At 39.8% G+C, this 19,796-nt stretch overlaps 1 protein-coding gene across 2 annotated transcripts in view; it reads left to right on the top strand.

The window, feature by feature from the left end:
* Positions 1 to 14,849, top strand: part of spats2 (spermatogenesis associated serine rich 2) — a 37,024-nt gene extending 22,175 nt beyond the window's left edge. For both annotated transcript variants that reach the window (XM_058784665.1, XM_058784666.1), the window contains exons 10-13: positions 2,667 to 2,776; positions 9,828 to 9,930; positions 12,506 to 12,660; positions 12,739 to 14,849. In XM_058784665.1, coding sequence (XP_058640648.1) covers positions 2,667 to 2,776; positions 9,828 to 9,930; positions 12,506 to 12,660; positions 12,739 to 12,969 — 599 coding nt within the window. In that variant the 3' untranslated portion in view covers positions 12,970 to 14,849. The remainder of the gene's footprint in view (positions 1 to 2,666; positions 2,777 to 9,827; positions 9,931 to 12,505; positions 12,661 to 12,738) is intronic.
* The last annotated feature ends 4,947 nt before the right edge of the window (positions 14,850 to 19,796 follow it).

The following is a 19,796-nucleotide window of genomic DNA, read 5'->3' on the forward strand; positions in this document are numbered from 1 at the left end:
TTGACGAACTCTGTGACTCCGCGTTATACAGTAAATTCCCTTTATATGACTGGATTCCGCGATTCCGTCTGTGTTTTCCCCATCGCGGAAACCATAAATAGATAATATTGAGGTGTTTTGCAACTTCAGTGTAGTGGATTGTGATTCATTGCAACTTGAGCAACGTCTGCTGCTGCCTTTGAGAGACAACTGATGCGTGATGAGCACTGAAACTGTAGCAAGCGCTTTCAGTGAGAGAGTGCCTTAGTCTTCCACATTGATTGGTCTGACTCGTGACTCCCAACAAATCAGATGCGCGGTGGGCGGAGACTGCTCGAGGCCACAGAGTGGTGAGTTCTGACAGGCTGCATCAGAGCCAAATAGCGCGTTTCAAAATTAAATAATTATATCGGCACATCGGTTTTGAAAATGACCGATACCGATAATCATAAAAATGCTTAATATCGTGCTGGGTCGACCCCTAATTTAAATAACTTTCGGAACGCCACAATGTTTGAGAGGGGTCTCTTTTCACTATTGCATGGTGAGGACACAGCTGTATGTTACTAAGAGTGAAAGTTCTAAAGCTGTAAAATGTGACGACACAGAAGAACTCATCCACAATATCCAGCGCCCGCTGCCATCAGCTCCCGCGTCTCACACACATGAGCACGACTTCAGCACTATATTTAGCAACTTTCAAACCCTTTTAGCTGCTTTTTTCCGTAGAATATACAAACTGACAAACCTAACAACTTTTTGGATAAGGTTATGGTTCAGTTGGAAGATATCGCCAGTGCTGCCCCGCGAGCGTGAGATCTGACTCTCGGCGCAGAGTCGCGTCTCTCTGCGTCTGTTCTGTGCAGCGAGCGGCTGAGAAGCGCCGCATTCAGCTGGCCGTACCGCAGCAGACTCATCAGTAGATGAGTACAAAACAGCGTTTCCAAGCACCTGCTGCTAACTGAGTGTTTAGAATTATAAATGAGCATAGTTCGTCTGTTAATATTAGGCACTTTTTTTTTGTATTTATTTTTATTTTTTAGTTTGTTACTCAGACGCAGGCAGTGCTCTGCATGAGACAAAAAAGTAATATAACCAAAACCACTGCATAGCCGGCTCTTTAGTGTAACGTTAGATTTCATGTTGATTTTATCAGACGATGTCGCGATTTATAAATGAGTGACTCCTGGTTAACATGTAATGGGTCATGTTTAGTCACTATTTAGTGCATCATGACAGTAAAATAGGGCATTAGGCCATGTTCACACTGTCAGTTTCAGGGATTGACAACCGCATTTTCTTTACGTGAGTCTCGAAATGTCTCGTTCACATAGCAGCTTATAGTTGTGTTTAGAATACTGTCTGTATGAACGTGCAACAGGAGTCAAGCCCGTATTCCTTACCAGTAACCATAGCGACAGTGACAAAAGTAAAACCAAAGATGGTGACGTCCATAATACTGAAAGTTTGATCACCTCTGACATGAGTCCATTCGAGCCGCGAGTTCTTTCGTCAAATCTTCATTAACCGACAGCGGCTTTTAAATTTGGGTGGAGAGCGGAGCATTTAAGTTGCGTGCAGAACACAAAGTTTTAGATCCCGTCCGTTCTCCTCCCGTTTTAAAATGACACGCAGCTCATTTCTCCATCACTGTAAGTTACCAAAATCACACAATTTACAGGTGTGAGTTCGGTTACAGAATGCGGTTGTCACGCCTGTAAATAACCAAACTGTGTATGAACGTTACCGTATTAAGGACTGGCAACTGTATTCTGCTGCTGTGTGAACGTGGCCCAAGTCAATCTACTGCAGTTTTTCCTCTCTCAATCAGTAGAAAATGTGGTTAACACCCGGTCATGCATTAAAAAAATAAATAGTCATATACTGTGAAACCGGTATAATTTTGAAAAATACCGTGATATAAATTTTTGGTCATACCACCCAGCACTAGGTGAGGGGAAGGAAGGGGATGAAAAGGAACTGATGCATATGTGAGAGAGGCGTTTTCTCTCAGTGGGATGTGGGAACAGATGTTTGTATGTTAATACACTCTGTGTGTGTGTGTGTGTGTGTGTGTGTGTGTGTGTGTGTGTGTGTGTGTGTGTGTGTTGTCCATCTCAGAAGTTCAAAGTGTCTGAGGTTCTGTAATTCTTACAATGGTTAAACTTAACAGTTTATCCGCGACTCACATGCGTGCCGAACCGTGGGGACTGGTCCGTACGGATCACAGATCATCGATGATCCATTGCACCCCTAAAAGATACTGGTTTATGTCGCAACTTAATCGCAACTTACACGCAAAGTTTGACGAATTCAGTGAAATTCTGCATTATACATTAAAATCCATTTTTATGACTGCATTCCACAATTCGGTCTGCGTTTTCCACATCGCAAAAATCATAGAGCCCAAGAAAGGCCAAAAAGCTAACACGGCAACAAAAAAAAAACTGCAAACAAAACCCACTGTAGTGTTTCATGCTGGTGCTTTCTGGGCTCTCGATCGGCCCCTTAAACCTCACCCATCGAGAGAAGATTCATACATGTGTGCATTGTCTGCATTTAACGCTCCCATGATTGGCTCAGAATCATGCATTGAGTGGGAACTCTAACAGAGGGAGTCACTGAGAGATCACTGTGTGTGTGTGTGCTGTTCACGGAGGCTGATCAGGTGTGTGTTCTCGTGACAGTGGCGATTCTGGACGGCCGTCAGAAGAGAGCAGAAGAACTGAAGAGACTGGCTGACCAATCAGCATCACTGACAGAGGAGCAGCTCGCTGAGCTACGGGCTGACATCAAGGTACACTCACGCACTCACTCACTCACTCTCTCTCTCACACACACACACACACACACACACACTTGTTTTTGTGAAAAGTGGGGATATCCCATAGGCGTAATGGTTTTTATTAGGGGTGTTAACATTAACGCATGCGATTTAATCAAAAAATTAACACGTTAATATTTTTTTAACGCAAATTAATCGTTTGATAAGGTTTGACCCCAACTACTTCCCGTCATCGCAGCGCGGAAGGTTATCTATCATTGTGTGATGATGAGGGTAAAGGGAACCAGTGTTGCCAGGGTAACGGCACAAGTGGGCTATTTTAAAAAAACAGTCATGGGAAAAAATTACAGAGCCATGGTTTGCGTTTTTTTTGGCCTACTTTTTTTTTTTTTTTTTAAATGTACCGCGGCCGCCCAAAGTGTATATAGACAAATACAAATTAAAATGGATCATTTTACTAATGTTTATTATACTTGGAATGTATCCCTGGCAACTTAAGAACGGAGAGGCGGTTGTAACATCACAAACAACGTGAGTTTCAGCAGAGCATACATGTTAAGGCTTTTACACAACAGAAATAAACATGACAACAGCCACTATAGATTATATAAGATAATAAACACACGATTACGATAGATATGGTCTATATGTGATTTTCTTGAGTGGAATGTGTACATCTGAAATGCTAATTTGTGCAGCATATAAAAGGCTATAAATAGCATATTTTAACAACAGTAAATGACCAAATTCCACATGTGATCGCAAAAGGAAGTTATTACAAACACTTGATGGTGGTTTGAAGTGAGTTCTGAGTAAAAGTGTACTATTAATCTCATAAACTGTCTTATGTAGCATGATGCTAATATTAGCTCTAATGCAGCTGCAGAACAGGTGCAATTCTTCTTCATAATGCATTTTGTCATAATACTTCACATAAGGTCGCAAGAAAATGTTTTGTATTTTATTTAGAAATACTTTTGATAATAGTTGGGTAAATGTATACTGGGATTGAAGCGATGTGGCTTGGTAAACGTTTTATTGCCTGTTTAAAGGCTGATAATGGCTGAATAAAAACGAGAATAATGATAAAAGAATAATAAGGATTATGTCTCATACCTGGCGGAAGTGTGAAAGGTTCTGTTTCCTTGAACTAGTTTGTCATGCATTTCTTTATTTCAACACATTTGCAGGTAAATCCTAGTATTTTAAATTTGTGATTAATCATAATCGATTGACAGCACTAGTTTTTATACTGTACAAACTGTATGTGCTATTGTCCTACACCAACCCTACACCTAAACCTACCCCTTACAGGAGACTTTCTGTATTTCAGATTTTCAATACACTCCATTCTGTGTGATTTATAAGCGTTTTGAAAAGTGGGGACATGGAGTAATGTCCTGAAAAGTCACCTTCTCCTTATAATACCTGTCATAGCCTTGTCATTATACACATTTATGTCCTCATTTGTCACACTTGCACTCTCTCTCTGTGCGCATGTGCTGAGTGAGTGGGTGGAGTGTTGAGTGCGAGCGTTTGGCTTGTTCAGGTACAAGTGGTACACTTTTTTTTTTTTTTTTTTTTTTTTGAATATTGTTGGTCAATTTAGATTGGGAGGGTAAGGTAGTTTTTATTTATTTATATGTATGTGTGTGTGTGTGTGTGTATATATGTATGTGTATACATATACATATACATACACCAGACCATCTGTTTGTATTAGGAGCATGGCAGCCTTAGGTAGTGGAAGTTTTGACTTCCTCACATGGCGTCGTGGTGTTAAAGTAGACTCCGCTGTGAGTGTGTAAGATTGCAGTCTGGCTATAGGTGAAGTGATTGGTACTGGAAACATCATGTCTGCATCCCATATGAATGATGCTATTGTGGTGTTTGTGAAGACAGTTGATTTAGTGAACCAGCTAGTTGAAAGTGGTGTAGTGATTTAATGGAATTTCTACTCCATCGAAAAGAGTAACTGTCTAACGTGCCACCTTTTATTTCGAATGAGGTTTTGACTGGAATGCTTTCTCGTTATGGCAAACTTTTTTTCTCCTATAAAGATGATACCAATCGGGTGCAAGTCCCCGTCTTTAAAGCATGTTGTGTCTTTTAGGTGTTATGTCTATATGATTCTGCAAGACAATTTGGATGAATTGGATATTTGGCTTTAAATTTTCATCAGGATGAGTTTAATTGTTGTTTTTGTCACAACAAGCAGCATGAAATGTTTTGTTTGCGGTAAAATGGGTCATTTGATCCGCGCTTGTCCAGGCAGATTAGATCAGCCGGACAAAAATCATTTACCAGCTGATGGTGAAAAAAATAATGTTGCATGCGATAATGAGGTGCAGAATGTTATTGTTGCGTTGCCTGCTGCTGTTGATGCACCTAGCACAAGTCTGCCATGTCTTGCTTGTTCAAGAAACGCATAGTGATATATTAAATGGTTCTGACTGGGCTAAAGAATTTTATGGGCTTTCTGTTTTAAGTCATTTGACTTCAACCAGTGGTAGGGTTGCCATTCTTTTCTCTAGGAATTGTATTCCCTGAAGAGTAGAAGTAGAAGAGGTTATAAAAGGCAGGCTTTTGGAAGTTGTTGCCCAGTTTGAAAATTGTTCTTTTATTTTTATCTGTGTGTATGTCCCAGTCAATACTTTGGAAAGAATGATTTTTCTAGATACTCTGAATAATGTATTATGTAATTGTAAACCAAATAATCTTTTGTTTTTAGGGGGGGATTTTAATTGCACTGAGAGCATTCTTGATGGGAATCATGTTGAACCGCACATGCCCTCACAAAAACGACTTATTCAATTACTGAAAACTCATGAGATTGATGTTTGGAGAAATTTCCATGGTATTCAAAGGCAATACACTTGGGCTCATGCTTACGATAACTTGATCTCACTGGCAAGGTTGGATAGAATTTACTGTTTTAATCATCAGCTTAATCTTTTTAGAAGCTGTTCAATTTGTCCAGTGGGTTTGTCTGATCACAGTTTGTTACAGTGTGTTGTATCTCGTAGCTTCATTAAACTAAAAAGTGCTTATTGGCATTTTAATAGTAACATATATTATGTGATAAGCATTTTAAAGATCTTTTCAAAGAGTTTTGGAATTTTTTTTTTTTTTTTTTTTTAGAACTACAAAATCTTTTCAGTGTTTGCAGCAGTGGTGGGATGTTGCAAAAGTACAAATTAAGCAGTTGTGTCAGCAATATACTCTGCCTCACAAGAGACATTACCTGTTCAATGAAAGCAATTGAGAGAATTAGTAGAGCTTCAGATGCTTGTTGATAGTACGTGTAATTTGGCTCATTTTGATTCCCTTAATAAGATCATTTTAGGTAAATTATTAGATGCAGTCGCACAAGGAGCTCTGGTCAGATCACGCTTTCAGAGCATAGAATTGATGGATGCACTTTCCTATTTATGGGATGTTTTAGAGGTGTTTGGCTTTAGTTCCAATTTTATTTTAATGGTTAAAGGTGCCATAGGTGATTGTCTTCAGAAACATTTTTTTGTTCTGGTTGAAAGCCTCTTCATTTCCTGATAGCAATCATTAAGTTAAGTGGTCTAAATGTATTTATATATTCTGTGGAAGGTGTAGGACCAAGAAATGTTCGTCCAATCAAAACGCTCGGTCCGAGCGTTTTAATTGTCTTTCCTACGTGCCTGTCAACGTATGTATCTGCATACCTCTGCGCACCCTGTTTGCGCAGACAGGATACGTCATCGGCTCGTTCACGCACGCTTTGCAGACAGAGCCAGAATGGCAGGCAAACATCAACATCCCAGTCTTCCTTCCTGGTATTGTAGTACTTTTACTAACTGTGCTGTAAAGTTTTCTCATGGGTGAATGACACATGATGTAGCCCAGCGCTGTTCCCAGTCCCAGTCCTCGCGTCCCCCGTCCTGCATATTTTGCATGTCTCGCTTGGTTAACACACTCGGTTCAGATAACCAGCTCATTCGAAGTGAGCTCCGTGCATGAACTGTGTTACGATTGACATGCTCCCTACATAGTGTTCATTGCTCTCTACTCCCTGAGCAGGGAAATCTGTTGATTTTGTTTATTTCACTCACGGATTTGCGCTGCGCAGCATCTTCACACACAGACGAAACTTAGAGTAGTGTGAAGTGTGACACATACCTCTGTAAATAAATACTATTTAAATTCACGTCTCTCGCACTTTAATGCCCTTTGTATGGAACATACACTTTGAACTGGCATCATGGCGGAATATCTGGTGATGTCCACTTCACAGGGCACTTATTACGGTCGAACAGAACAGCATCGGACGTGATAAAATATGCATATGAAAAGTGCAGAGCGGGGAGGGCGCGAGGACTGTAATTGGAAACCGTTGATGTAGCCTATTGTAGTAATTTAATGTCTCTGGTATTCTGCTCTGGTATTTTGGCTTTGGACCGCGATGGGATGGTGGGACGTTCGCTTTTTAGTGCTATCAGGCTAAAGTTAGCATTTTCCGAGATCTCCTACTGTACCTTTAAGGTTTTGTACAGTGACATTGAGAGTATTTTGAAAGTTAATGGTGACTTATGCGCTCCTTTTTAAGGTTTTTAGAGGTGTGCTTTGTCAGGTATGGTCTATGCTTTAGCAATTGAGCCTTTAAGTAAGTTAAGGACAGATTTGCATGGTTTGCATATTCCAAAATGTTTAAAGGTGTTTAAATTGTCGGCATATGCTGTTGTTATTTTAATTAGTTTTCAGAATGATGTTGATTTGCTGTTAAAATTGTTGAAAATTGTTTTCATCTACTAAAGTAAACTGGTCTAAAAGTGAAGCCGTTTTGGTTGGAAGATGGTTAGGTGGGGATCCAAACCTCCCAGATGGGTTAACTTGGATTAGGGAGGGTTTCAAGTATCTTTGAGTGTTTTTAGGTTATGAAATGGGTGTACAAAAAAAACTTTGAAGGAGCTGTTGAAAAAATGAAAGGTCGCCTTGATAAATGGAATTTTTTCTTCCAAAGTTGTCATATAGAGGCCGTATATTGATTATCAATAACTTGTTAGCATCTTCTCTATGGCATTGGTTAATGTGTGTTGATCCTCCTCCAAACTTCTTATTCAAAATTCAGTCAATTTTGATTGATCATTTTTTGGGATAAACTGCACTGGGTTCCAAAAGCTGTATTTTCCCAAGGAAGAGGGTGGTCATGGACTTATGCACTTGCAGAGCAGAACGGCAGCTTTTCGGCTTCAATTTGTACAGAGACTTTTGATTGGACCAGTGGACTCGAACTGGAGATCTATAGCTTTCATGGTTCTGCAGTCTTTTGGAAGCTTAGGTATGGACAAGTCTTTGTTTTGGTTGAATCCTAAAAAGATGGATTTGTCCAAGCTTCCAACTTTTTATCGTAATGTTTTTAAGGTGTGGACTTTTGTTCACTGTGCAAAGACCCTGCGGAATTAGTTCTTTTATACTGGTTTTTACAAGAACCTTTAGTCTGTGGGTCACACATGGACATCTCTCTCGAGGGCCCTTTCCCTGCACTCAATGGAATTCCTCTCTCTTCTAAAGTAACAACTCTCGGGTGCCTATTACAGTCAGCTGGAAAAGACTTCTTGAGCAATGGAGAGCTGCTCTCACAGCGGAAGAAATCAAGTTGCTGGAGGACTATTATGAGGGGCTAATTGTTCCAAACAGTGATGATCCATTCCCTGTTTTGTCATTATCTCCCAATTTAGAAGATTGTAAAGGTGTTTTTTTGCACTGTGAATATGTGACATTAATTGGTCTGAAGCCAGCTTCGGGAAAAGAAATGTACCGTATTGACCCGAATACAAGACAACCCTGATTATAAGACGACCCCCTTCCAGATGTACCTTTTGGAAAAAGGCTTTTTGAAAAACTTTTTTTCTCTTTAAAACACACTTTTTTTTTTTTTTTTTTATTAACCGTAGAAGTGAAATCTTATTGTAGTCTTCAAATCTGGGTACTGTCTTATGTTTTAAAATCACTTGCAGAGGAGGTTTGTTCCCATCAGGCTAACATGACAGTCACGATCATGCTGCTGTAAGCTTTTTCTTTTTCTTTTGTTTTCACTCGCGATCTTTAGAACACGCATTACATTACATATTTCATGGCAGACTCGTTTTATGCGTTTTTGGCGACACCTACTGTTGTGGGTGTATTATTGACATGTCAAAGTCTAGACCTGAATATAAGACGACCGCGGTTTTTCAGATGCATTTCCAAGAAAAAAAAACATTATCTTATATTTGGGTCAATACGGTATAAAATGTGTGTTAAATCTTTAAACAAAATGTTTTTAAATAGAGTGGATACTCCCTGGCGTAATTTTTTACAGTTGGAAGAGGGCAAGTACCCTGAATGGGAGAGCGTTGTACAAGTCACCATTAACTAAAAAATTTGGGGACCTGCAGTGGAGAATTTTACATGGGGCAGTTGCAGTTAATGCCTTTTTATCTGCCTAAATCCTGATGTTGGTCATGATTGCCCTTTCTGTCTGCAGAGAGAAACTATTTCATGCATTTATGCAATGTTCTAGACTTCAGCCGTTGCTTACTGTTTTACAGAATTTATCTTTGTGTTTTGGTGATGTTTTCTATTAGGATTTTTATTTGTGGTTTTAAATATGTTCAGAGAAAACGTTTAAATGTCAACTCTTGAATTTTTTTATTAGGTCAAGCTAAAATGGCTATCTACGGTACTGGGAAACGCAAAATTGAACAAAACATGAGTTATAGTTTATTGGCTTTTTTTTTTTTTTTTTTTTAATTCAGTCAAATCTAGGATTCTCATTGATTTTCATTATTTCAAAGATATGAATTATCTTTCTTTCGACTTGATTTGGTGCTAAAAAAACTTGGTCTTTGTCCCTATTTTGGCTTGCTTTTTTTTTTTTTTTTTTTTTTTGATTGATTGTCTGGATAATGTTAATTATCTGTAATAAAGTTCTTTTGAAAAGTTCTCACACTCTCTCTCTCACACACACTCACACACAGCAGTGTAAATCCTCACCTTCATTTGCAGCCATCTAATGCGCCTCTCTCTCTCTCTCTCTCTCTCTCTCCAGCACTTTGTCAGTGAGCGCAAATATGATGAGGATCTGGGTAAAGCTGTGAAGTTCTCCCATGATGTGGAGCCTCTGAAGTGCAGCATCGTGTCATTTGGATCAGGTGGGTCCGTGAACGGGAACAGTGCTGCCAGACTGCAGTTTTCCATGCAGCCGTGGGAGAGATTGCAGAGCTGCTTATATAATGCGCCACGCGTGCCAAAATGATCTGTAGACAAGAAAAATATTAATTATTTTAAAGAGACTATTTTGACATGGGATTTTAGTCTGCTAAATGCTGTAAAGGTATAAACAAACACTGACATCCTGGTTTTCTGGAAAGCTGCTTTAAAACAATAGGTGCGTTTACATGTACACTTTTTTGTCATTCCGATTAAAATCATTCCGATTGAAAGATTCGATGAACTGTTTACATGAGACGTTATCTAATCCGATATGGTGTTTACATGTGCCTGTGCTTTCGATTTTAGGATATGCTAATAGCCTACAGTGACAACAAAAACAAGTCACCAGAGGAAAAAACGCCCATATTTACGTTAATATTTTTAATATCTGTTTGCACTTGCTTAGAATAAACGGTTAATATTTGAATCCTTGCGTTCATTCGAGCGCTCAGTCATATGACCAGAACGCGATCATAGAAATCATACGCCCCTCTGTAATGCAGCTGAGATTAATTGTACTCTGATACTACAAAGTTGTACTGTACTTAAATGGAACAAATACGATTTCTTACCAAGAGTTGCTGAACAATGAATCAAAGGAGCATTGCTTTATCACAATCGTGTTTCGTACAATATTCATGGCGTGAGCACGTATAAATTCAAGCAGATCGGAAATTATGAATCTGTCATCTATACAAATACAAATGACAAAGGCAACTTTTGGTCAAGTTGTTTATTTTCATTGAGCTACTTTCACTATCATCACTGTGTTGTTTCTAAGCTGAAAAGCAGAAAATTGCGCTTCATTTCAGATCTGTTTTTCACTCCGGACATGAGAGCAGATAGTCCGTCACACAGCAAGCGTTCTCCTTTCTAATGTGTTTTTAACTGTATAATGGAAATTTTAACTTTATACCTCCACTATTACCCAGTCTCTACTGTAGCGTCGGTGTCCCCAAATCACAGAAGGTACCGTTGCCGACATCACGTTCACGTTCTGACGACCCGACCTCTGGACGTGATGACGTAGACGCAAAGTAATCGGTTTAAAGTGTTTACATGGCAGGATTTTAATTTTGTTCGGTTTATAGAAAGGTTTATCCCACCCCTCTCAACCCGATTACAATTTCATTCGGTTTGGGCATTTTTATTCCGATTGAGGTGTTTATATGGAGCATTTTCATTCGGATTGGACTTTTAAACCGATTACAATGCTCCATGTAAACGCACCTAGTGTGTATGGTGAAAATAATACATAAATTTTGACATGAGTTTTTGTGGATGGCGCTATGTCAGCTTATCACATTGTGTCAGTCTTATTCATATCTATAGCTCCAATTTTAAACCATTCTCATCAAGCAAAGTGCTGTAAATCAAAGAGTAAAAGAAGAGTTTAAAAATTAATGGCTTGTTTCCACTGAGCGGTACAGTTCAGTACAGTACAATTCGGTACGGGTAACCCTGATCAGGCTTGTTTCCACTGCCAGTAGTACCCTTACTTGGTAGGCATGGTGTATAAGTAGCGATCGACGATAAAGCGCGACAATAAGCACAACTCTGCCTCTTTTTGTTAAATGTCAGTTTTAATGAACAATTATAGCCATTATAAAAGTATAAGTACAAAGTGTAAGAGGCTTATATAAGAGGAAATAAAGACAAAAGAACAATTCAGTCAAACGTATGCTACAGGTCAGCACTGTTCTACGGTAAAGTTCAAAATAAATATATAAAGTTAAACATTTGTGCTCCGCCAAAACGATATGACCAGAAACAAATCATAGGTTCATGAGACCACGAATGCCTGTTAAATATAGCCTACACAAAACGAATTGTATCTCATGTTTAATCACTACAGAGACATCCGAGCCAGCGGCAGATGTCGGGAGGACTAGCCGAGCTAAGGCTGCTCGAGGCGAATACATGAGCGCTGAGCACCCGGTGATCGCCTGGAGCTCCGAAATCGGCATAGCAAATTTTAAAATAGGCGCCATCTTTATAAATAAACCACAGATTTGAGTTTCTCGCCTGAAAAACTCTTAACTACATTTTCATGACACAATAACAGTATATTTAGAAGATTACGTGGGTATTTGGGTAATGACGTTTGACCAAGAACAGACAAGAACGCGTATTGAGAAACGGCTATTGTCTGTGTGAAAATATAAAATTATAAAATTCACCGTTATATATTTTTTTTGTGTGTTTGAGCACTCTGATGTAAATATGCCAAACATTCACGGACAGCAGAGCTGAACGAGTGAAGGAGAAGCTTTATCCCTTTGTATCACGCAAAAGTGACAATTCTAGTCAACGTTCTGCAGTGAGTTTAGCTCCACCTTTTTGGTACCCTTTGCTGTGCTAGGTACCCCAACGGAAGGGTACCAAAAAAGTGGTTACTTTAGTACCATTCACAACTTCTGACAGTGGAAACGGAAATAATTGTTTACCGTACTGTACCACTCAGTGGAAACGAGCCATAAGTAACTATATGTCTGTCTGTCTGTCTGTCTGCAGTGTATCATCCTCAGACAGGCTACTCCAGCCGTTCTCGTTGTAGCTCCACCTCTTCCTCAGTCACAGGCTCTGCCCCTGCCAAAGCCCCGCCTCCCCCTGAGCTCCAGCACCAGGCCTCGGCATACACGGGCCGCCCCAGCGTGCCGCACAAACAGGTGAGTGACCGCGTGCACTCGTTTATCACGTCGCCTGAGCTCCTGCTGATCTGTTGTCTGTCTCTCTCTGCCTCGCAGATTTTCCAGGGCAACAGGCGCTTCATTCATGGCTACCAGGGCACTCAGCGATATAACGGAAACACGCACCCCGAGCGAAACCCCGGCCGAAGCGGCTACCGCTATCAGAGCGACCTCGACTCCCAGCCGACCAATAGCGCGAGAGGCTCCTCCCACTCCTCAGGCTATCGCTCGGATCGACCCGCCCACAACGGGCTTCCACAGAGGCAGCCGCGGACGCACGGCCCGTGACACACACACACACACAGCTGTCCGATGAAGAGAAAGTCAAGTTTACATCCGTTGAGCTGCTCTTCACTCTTCTGTCTTCTCTTCTGTCACATTAGCGTTCAGTGTTAGTCTCAGTAGTTCCTGTGGTGAGTGTTTGCTCGTGGGCTTCCTCTTTCAAACGGTCAAGCGTTTCTCGGATGATCAACACTAAGGCAGAGTCGATTGAAGCCGGCGTATCGGGTGCTAACGCACGAGTCTTCACGCTCACGATATACCTCACGCTCTCATTTCACGCTGCGCTCGCCGTCAGCCTCCTCCTGAAACACTCTGGTGGGAAAGCATCTGCGCTGTGCATGCTGGGACCGTCTGTGTTTGACCGCGAGAGCTCTTCTGTCTGGATTGGGTTGCTGACAGCGAGTCTGTTTGTGTGTCTCTCTTTAGTTTCTGAAGCTTCACGTCGCTCTTCTCAGCTCAATCCTGTATATATGTAAACTATATGTATAATGTTTTGTAGCCTCCGGCCTTGTATGTAGTGCGATTTATTAGTTCTCTGATTGAACTCTGTTATCAAGCAACTTCTGTTCTTCCTCGCGTATGGAGAGAGAGAGACTAGTTTCTGTTTTTTTTTTCCAAAACGATCTGAGACCGCTGTAATCAAGTGCCTTCAGTCATGCGCTTTGACCGTCTCGTTCCTCCTTCTCCGGTTCGGACCAAAGACATCAGATGCCGTCGCCTGCTCCTGCACTAGCAAACACTCATTGTCTTTCTCGCTAATTGGCCTACTTGCTTTTCCTTTATTATAAATAAAGAAGGATTGGTAGCAAATGCTGAAACTGTTTGCAGACTCTTTTTCTCTTGATGAAATGTTTTATGGAGCTGGGCTTGTGCTGATTTTTCTTGCCAAGAGGTTTGTTTATCGAAGCGCTCTTGATCTTTGAGGTCAATGGCAGCCTCTCCGAACTGAATCCTGACCGCAGTGCCATTTGCTTTAGGCTGAATGTTTGGTGTTTTGCGCTGCTGACTTAATTACATTCATGCATCAAATGCCACTGCTTCAGCAACTTACTCTAACACACAGGTGTTTGTTTTATGGGTTCATTCCGTAGGCATATTGGGTTTTCTACTGTACAGGCTGTATTTTCTATCCCCTAACCCTATACCTCACACTAAACTTTCTGATGTTTTTAAAACACTTCATTCTGTATGATTTATAAGCATTTGGTGCCCATAATGTAGTGAATACCAGTACACACACACTCTAAAATGCTCATCTGATGACTGTGTGCAAATGTAACAAAACAAGGACGTGACTGTTTCTTTATAGCACACATGCCCAGAGTAAACTTTCACACTGCTTTTTGTCCAAAGTGCAGTCAGTAGTTCATGTTTCTGTCTGTGGATCTGTCTCAGGTGTGTGTTATTGGAGATGGTCTAGCCCCAAAATCGTGCTTATGTACTCGACGATCCTCAGACTCTCGTTCATGTCCATTTCTGGTTTAAGTGGGTTCATGAAGCCAATTTCCACAACTCTTTCAAAAACCAACTCCATCCTTCAGAAGCACAAAACCAGAGGTGTAATGAAGTACTTAATGGGACAGCTTACCCAAAAATATCAGTGGAGTCATTTACCCTCACCCTTCTTATCACAAAACCTGTTGGCGAGTGAAAATCAGGACTAAAATCGTGCAGTGTGAACTCTGCTTAAGGGACCATGAGGAAAGTGCAAGTTTTCGCCACACAATTGATCATAAGCTGCTGGATTCGGAAGTTAGCATTGCTTCATGCATCGCTACGGTATTGACATGCAGAATCATTTCTGCTGTGGCGCAGCTCTAAATGTAATGAATGTACATTTCAAGTCTTGTACTGCTCAGATTAAGGAAACTATTTATAAATAAAAAGATTTTGCCCAAATTTGTCCTGAAGGATGATTGAGGGTTAATTGTTTATTTGGGAGATATATATATATATATATATATATATATATATATATATATATATATATATATATATATATTAATAAATAAATAAATATTCCAATCAGTCACAGAACCTATTGCATTATATGGCAGTGAAGTCCTCTCCTAAATCACAAATTTGAAAAATGGGACAAAAATCCGATTGAAGCCCTGCATGCGGAGTTCTGTAAAAGTATCCTCAGAGTACCGAACAACGCATGCAGGGCAGAATTAGGCCAATACCCTCTACTAATGCACACTGAGAAATGAGCCATCAAATTTTGGAAACACGTAAAAATGAGTGACCCCAACTCTTACCATTTTAAAGCCCTTAAAAACCATGAAGTGAACCCTGAAAAAAGTCCCCTGATTCAGATGGTTCTGAAGCTGCAAACACAAACTAACATGACTAACAACATCCAGCATCAGGACACTGAAACATCCATCCACAAAATTCGGCCCAACCAAATTATAAAAGCACAAAAAGAAAATTATCTAACCTATTGGAATGAAACAACAGAAAAACAAAGTAAACTTGAATGTTATTTGGCCCTAAATAGAGATTACACAACTGCAGAATATCTGAGTACAGTGAAAGATTGTAAATTAAGAAGACAAATGACAAGGTACAGACTGAGCTACCATACTCTGACTATAGAGACGGGCAGTTATCGACAGCACTGGCTGCCCAGAGAGAGCCCATACTGTACCCATGGGGAAGTGGAGACAGAGCAACACTTCCTCACCAGCTGCCTTAACTATGAGGAAATTAGAAATAAATTTTATCCCAAATTTGAAATACTTTGCCCTGACTTCAAAATGTTAAACATGAAAACACAACTTCAATATTTATTAGAGGAAAGACAAGATTGTATCTTACTAGCAGCAAGATACATTGACACCTGTCACAAAAAGAGGGAGGAGTCAACAAATCAGTGAAGCGCCCACAAACAAACAAACACACACATGCCAATAAAATAATCTTTTATTGGCCTAATTCTTGGAGAAAAAAAAAGATGGCGGCAGGCAGGTGTGGAATGTTAATATCGCTGTTCAGTTTCTCAAATACTACTCTTTTTAATCATTTGAAAGAAGTGGACAAATTTTCTTTCAATATTGGGAGAGAAGAAAAACAAACATGATGTGGATATAAACATCTGGGATTTGAGAAGAGTGTTCTTTTTTCGCTGATTTACCTTCCGTGGATTAACTGTTCAAGGAAACAATGACGCAGCTGAAAAATGAGAAGGCATTTAAATGACTGGGTGATTATAATGATGTGTCTCCTTTTGTCAGGAGATATTCATCAATATCCTGGGCCTGTATCGAGGGATTTTGAAGGTAATATTTCAGGCGATTCTGATATGAGACCCAGAGTTTCGACTGTCGAGCAATGTCGGAATTCGGAAATTACCTTGGAATGGAGTTCTATAGCGGATTGTTGGAGAGACATTAATTAAATTGGATACATATCAGATATCTGGACATCTGACCTGCGTCTAAATGCATAAATCTGATTCCCATTGGAAATACAAGCCACCACAGTGTGAGGGCGACACATTTTCCCATAAAAATAACTTTTCTTAAAGGGATACTCCACCCTTTTGTAATTAATCACTTACCACCATGTCGTTCAGCTTCATTCGTCTTCGGAACACAATTTAAGATATTTTAGATGAAAACTGGGAGGCTTGTGACTCCCAGTGACTGCATAGTAAATTGCACTGTCAAGGTCCATAAAAGTATGAAAGACATCGTCAAAACATTCCATCTGCCATCAGACGTGCAATCTGAATTTTATGATGCTATGAGAACACTTTCGTGACGCTTCCTGCAAGCGCATTCATGAGTTCACTAGCAGAGCACGACGCAAGCACGCCTCAGATGACGCATGACTTAAACGCCGTGACCTGCTGATGTTGAGGCCAGCGTATACCTAGATATGTAGACGTTAGCAGGTCACAAGCCTCCCGGTTTTCATCCAAAATATCTTAAATTGTGTTCCAAAGACGAAAGAAGCTTTTACGGGTTTGGAACGACATGGTGATTAATGACAAAATTGTATCCCTTTAAAGTTATAAGGCAGGTATATATGTATATATAAGGCATGCTGCAAACATTAATGACAGCTTTATCTAGTCCAGTGGTTCCTGATTGCACAGATACTATTTAAACTGAACAGAACTGGACGATGACATCATTAAATTCAATAATGAAATGCCTTTAACTGAAAATTGAGTGTTTAAACTTGTCATTTTACATTATTGACACACTATTTTCCAATTTTGATATTGTGAAGTTGCTTTGACACAATTTGTATTGTTAAAAGTGCTATACAGTCATGGCCAAAAATATTGGCACCCTTGCTAAATATGATCAAAGAAGGCTGTGAAAATTAATCTGCATTGTTAATTCTTTTGATCTTTTATTTAAAAAATTCACAAAAATTTCATTGGATAAGAATGTAAAGGGGGGGGGAGGGGTATCATTATGAAATAAATGTTTTTCTTAAATACATGTTGGACACAATTATTGGCACCCCTAGAAATTCTTATGAGTAAAATATCTCTGAAGTATATTCCCATTCATATTCACAATTTTGAGCACTCCAGGGTGATTATGAACATGAAATTATCCAGCCATGTCTTCCTGCTTCACGGAAATATAAATAGGAGGGAAAACAAAGCCCAAATTCCCCTAATCATCCATCACAATGAGAAAAACCAAAGAATATATTTCTGATGTGCAGCAAAAGATAACTGAGCTTCACAAATTAGTGAAGTGGCTTTAAGAAAAGAGCTAGAGCAGTGAAAATATCCATTTCCACCATCAGGGCAATAATTACGAATTTCCATTCAACATAAAATGTTATGAAACTGCCTGGAAGAGGATGTGTGGCTATATCGTCCTAATGCACGGTGAGAAGGAGAGCTTAAGTGGCTAAAGACTCTACAAGGACCACAGCTGGAGAATTGCAGAAAATAGTTGAGTCTTGGGGTTAGAAAACCTTTAAAAAAAATTGTCAAACAGCACCTACATCAGCACAAGTTGTTTGGGAGGGTTTCAAGAAAAATTCTCCTAGCTCATCCAAAAACAAACTCCAGCATATTCAGTTATCAGACACGACTGGAACTTCAAATGGGACTGGCTTCTATGGTCAGATGAAACTAAAAAAATTAGCTTTTTAGCAGCAAACACTCAAGATAGGTTTGGTGAACACAGGGATAAAAAGTACCCCATGTGTACAATGAAATATACTGCTGTATTTTTGATGTTGTGGGCCTATATTTCTGCTGGAGGTCCTGGACATCTTGTTTAGACACATGGCATCATGGATTCTATCAAATACCAACAGATAAAAAATCAACAAGTGACTGACTCTGTTAGAAATCTTATAATGGGCCATGTTTGGATCTTCCAACCGTACAATAATCCAAACACAAACCTCAAAAACAACACAAAATTGAGCACAAAACCAAACTTCTGCTATGGCTATTCCAGTCCTCTGACCTGAACCCTGTAGAAAATGAGTGGGGTGAACTGAAGAGAAGAAAAACCATCATGGAGCTGTGAATCTGAAGGATCTGGAGTGATTCTGGATGAAGGAATGGTCTCTGATCTCTTGTCAGGTGTTCTCTTACCTCAGAAATCATTAATCGTCCTATAAAGGGTATACCTTTACCGCGTAAATCCTTATAAACGCGAAGTGATGAAAGCTGAAGCAGAATATCTACTACAAAATGGTTTAGCGGTGCCAAGTCAAAGCCCATGGAGTTCCCCTTGTTTGTTGGTGCCTAAACCTGATTCCACGCTTCGTTTTTGTACAGATTACAGTCATGTTAATAGCCTTACAAATAGACTCTTTTCCTCTTCCTCGCATAGAGGATTGTGTGGATAGGGTGGGGTCTGCTGCTTTTGTAACCAAGCTGGATCTTCTAAAGGGTTATTGGCAAGTGCCTTTAGCCATTAACCCTCTGGGGTCTGAGGGTGTTTTGGGGGACTGGAGAAGTTTTGACATGCCCTGACATTTGTGCTTTTTTCAGTTGCTTATAAACATATAAATGGCTTAAAGTCTAATAACACTGTAATCAGCACAAACCGGGCTACAATAATATGTTAGCAGCATTTATGTACATGATTGTGTTTTTGAGAAAGCAACGTTTATGCGTGGTTAGTGAAAAACTATCATTTTGAAGTCACTGAAATAAGGCCATAAACAACATACAGAACATTTGTTCACAAGACATTTGAGAACTGGATCTTGTAGTCTATAGAGTTTTTGCTTCAGAATGATGTGAAAATCATCTTGTTTACTTGCGCACAGAAAACAATATATTGATTTAAATTTTCTTAGTCACTTTTTGAGTAGAAAAGGTCTATGCAAGGGGGCGTGAACTATTCTGGATAATGCTGTGATTCTCACCTGAGCAGACAAAGGCCCGCATAATGAGCTGCATAATGAGCCATTTAGTCAGGTGTGTGACAGAGGGAAGAGTTACAAGAAAGAATTTGAGGACAAAATAAATTCATATATTTTTTGTTTGTAGTTTGTTTAGAATACATTTAGCTATCACGCAAAATATCTTGAGATTCACTTGCGAGTGCAGTTAAACAGTTTATTAGGAACAATCAAAGCTGACTTTTTAGCATCATTACTCCAGTCACATGATCCTTCAGAAATCATTCTAATATTCTTATTTGCTGCTCAAAAACATTTATTATGGGGGATCACGTGACCCTTCGACGGCGATGCAAGCTTAGTCTTTCGCTCTGCTCACTTTGCCACATATTATATTATATTATAGTAAAATTTGAACCACTCTGCATTGGACCCATCATGAGTGCTAAGGCAGACAAAGGGGATCGGAAAAGAGAGATTGAGCAATCGCC

This window comes from Onychostoma macrolepis, chromosome 08 (assembly GCF_012432095.1).
Source record: "Onychostoma macrolepis isolate SWU-2019 chromosome 08, ASM1243209v1, whole genome shotgun sequence".
NCBI lineage: Eukaryota > Metazoa > Chordata > Actinopteri > Cypriniformes > Cyprinidae > Onychostoma > Onychostoma macrolepis.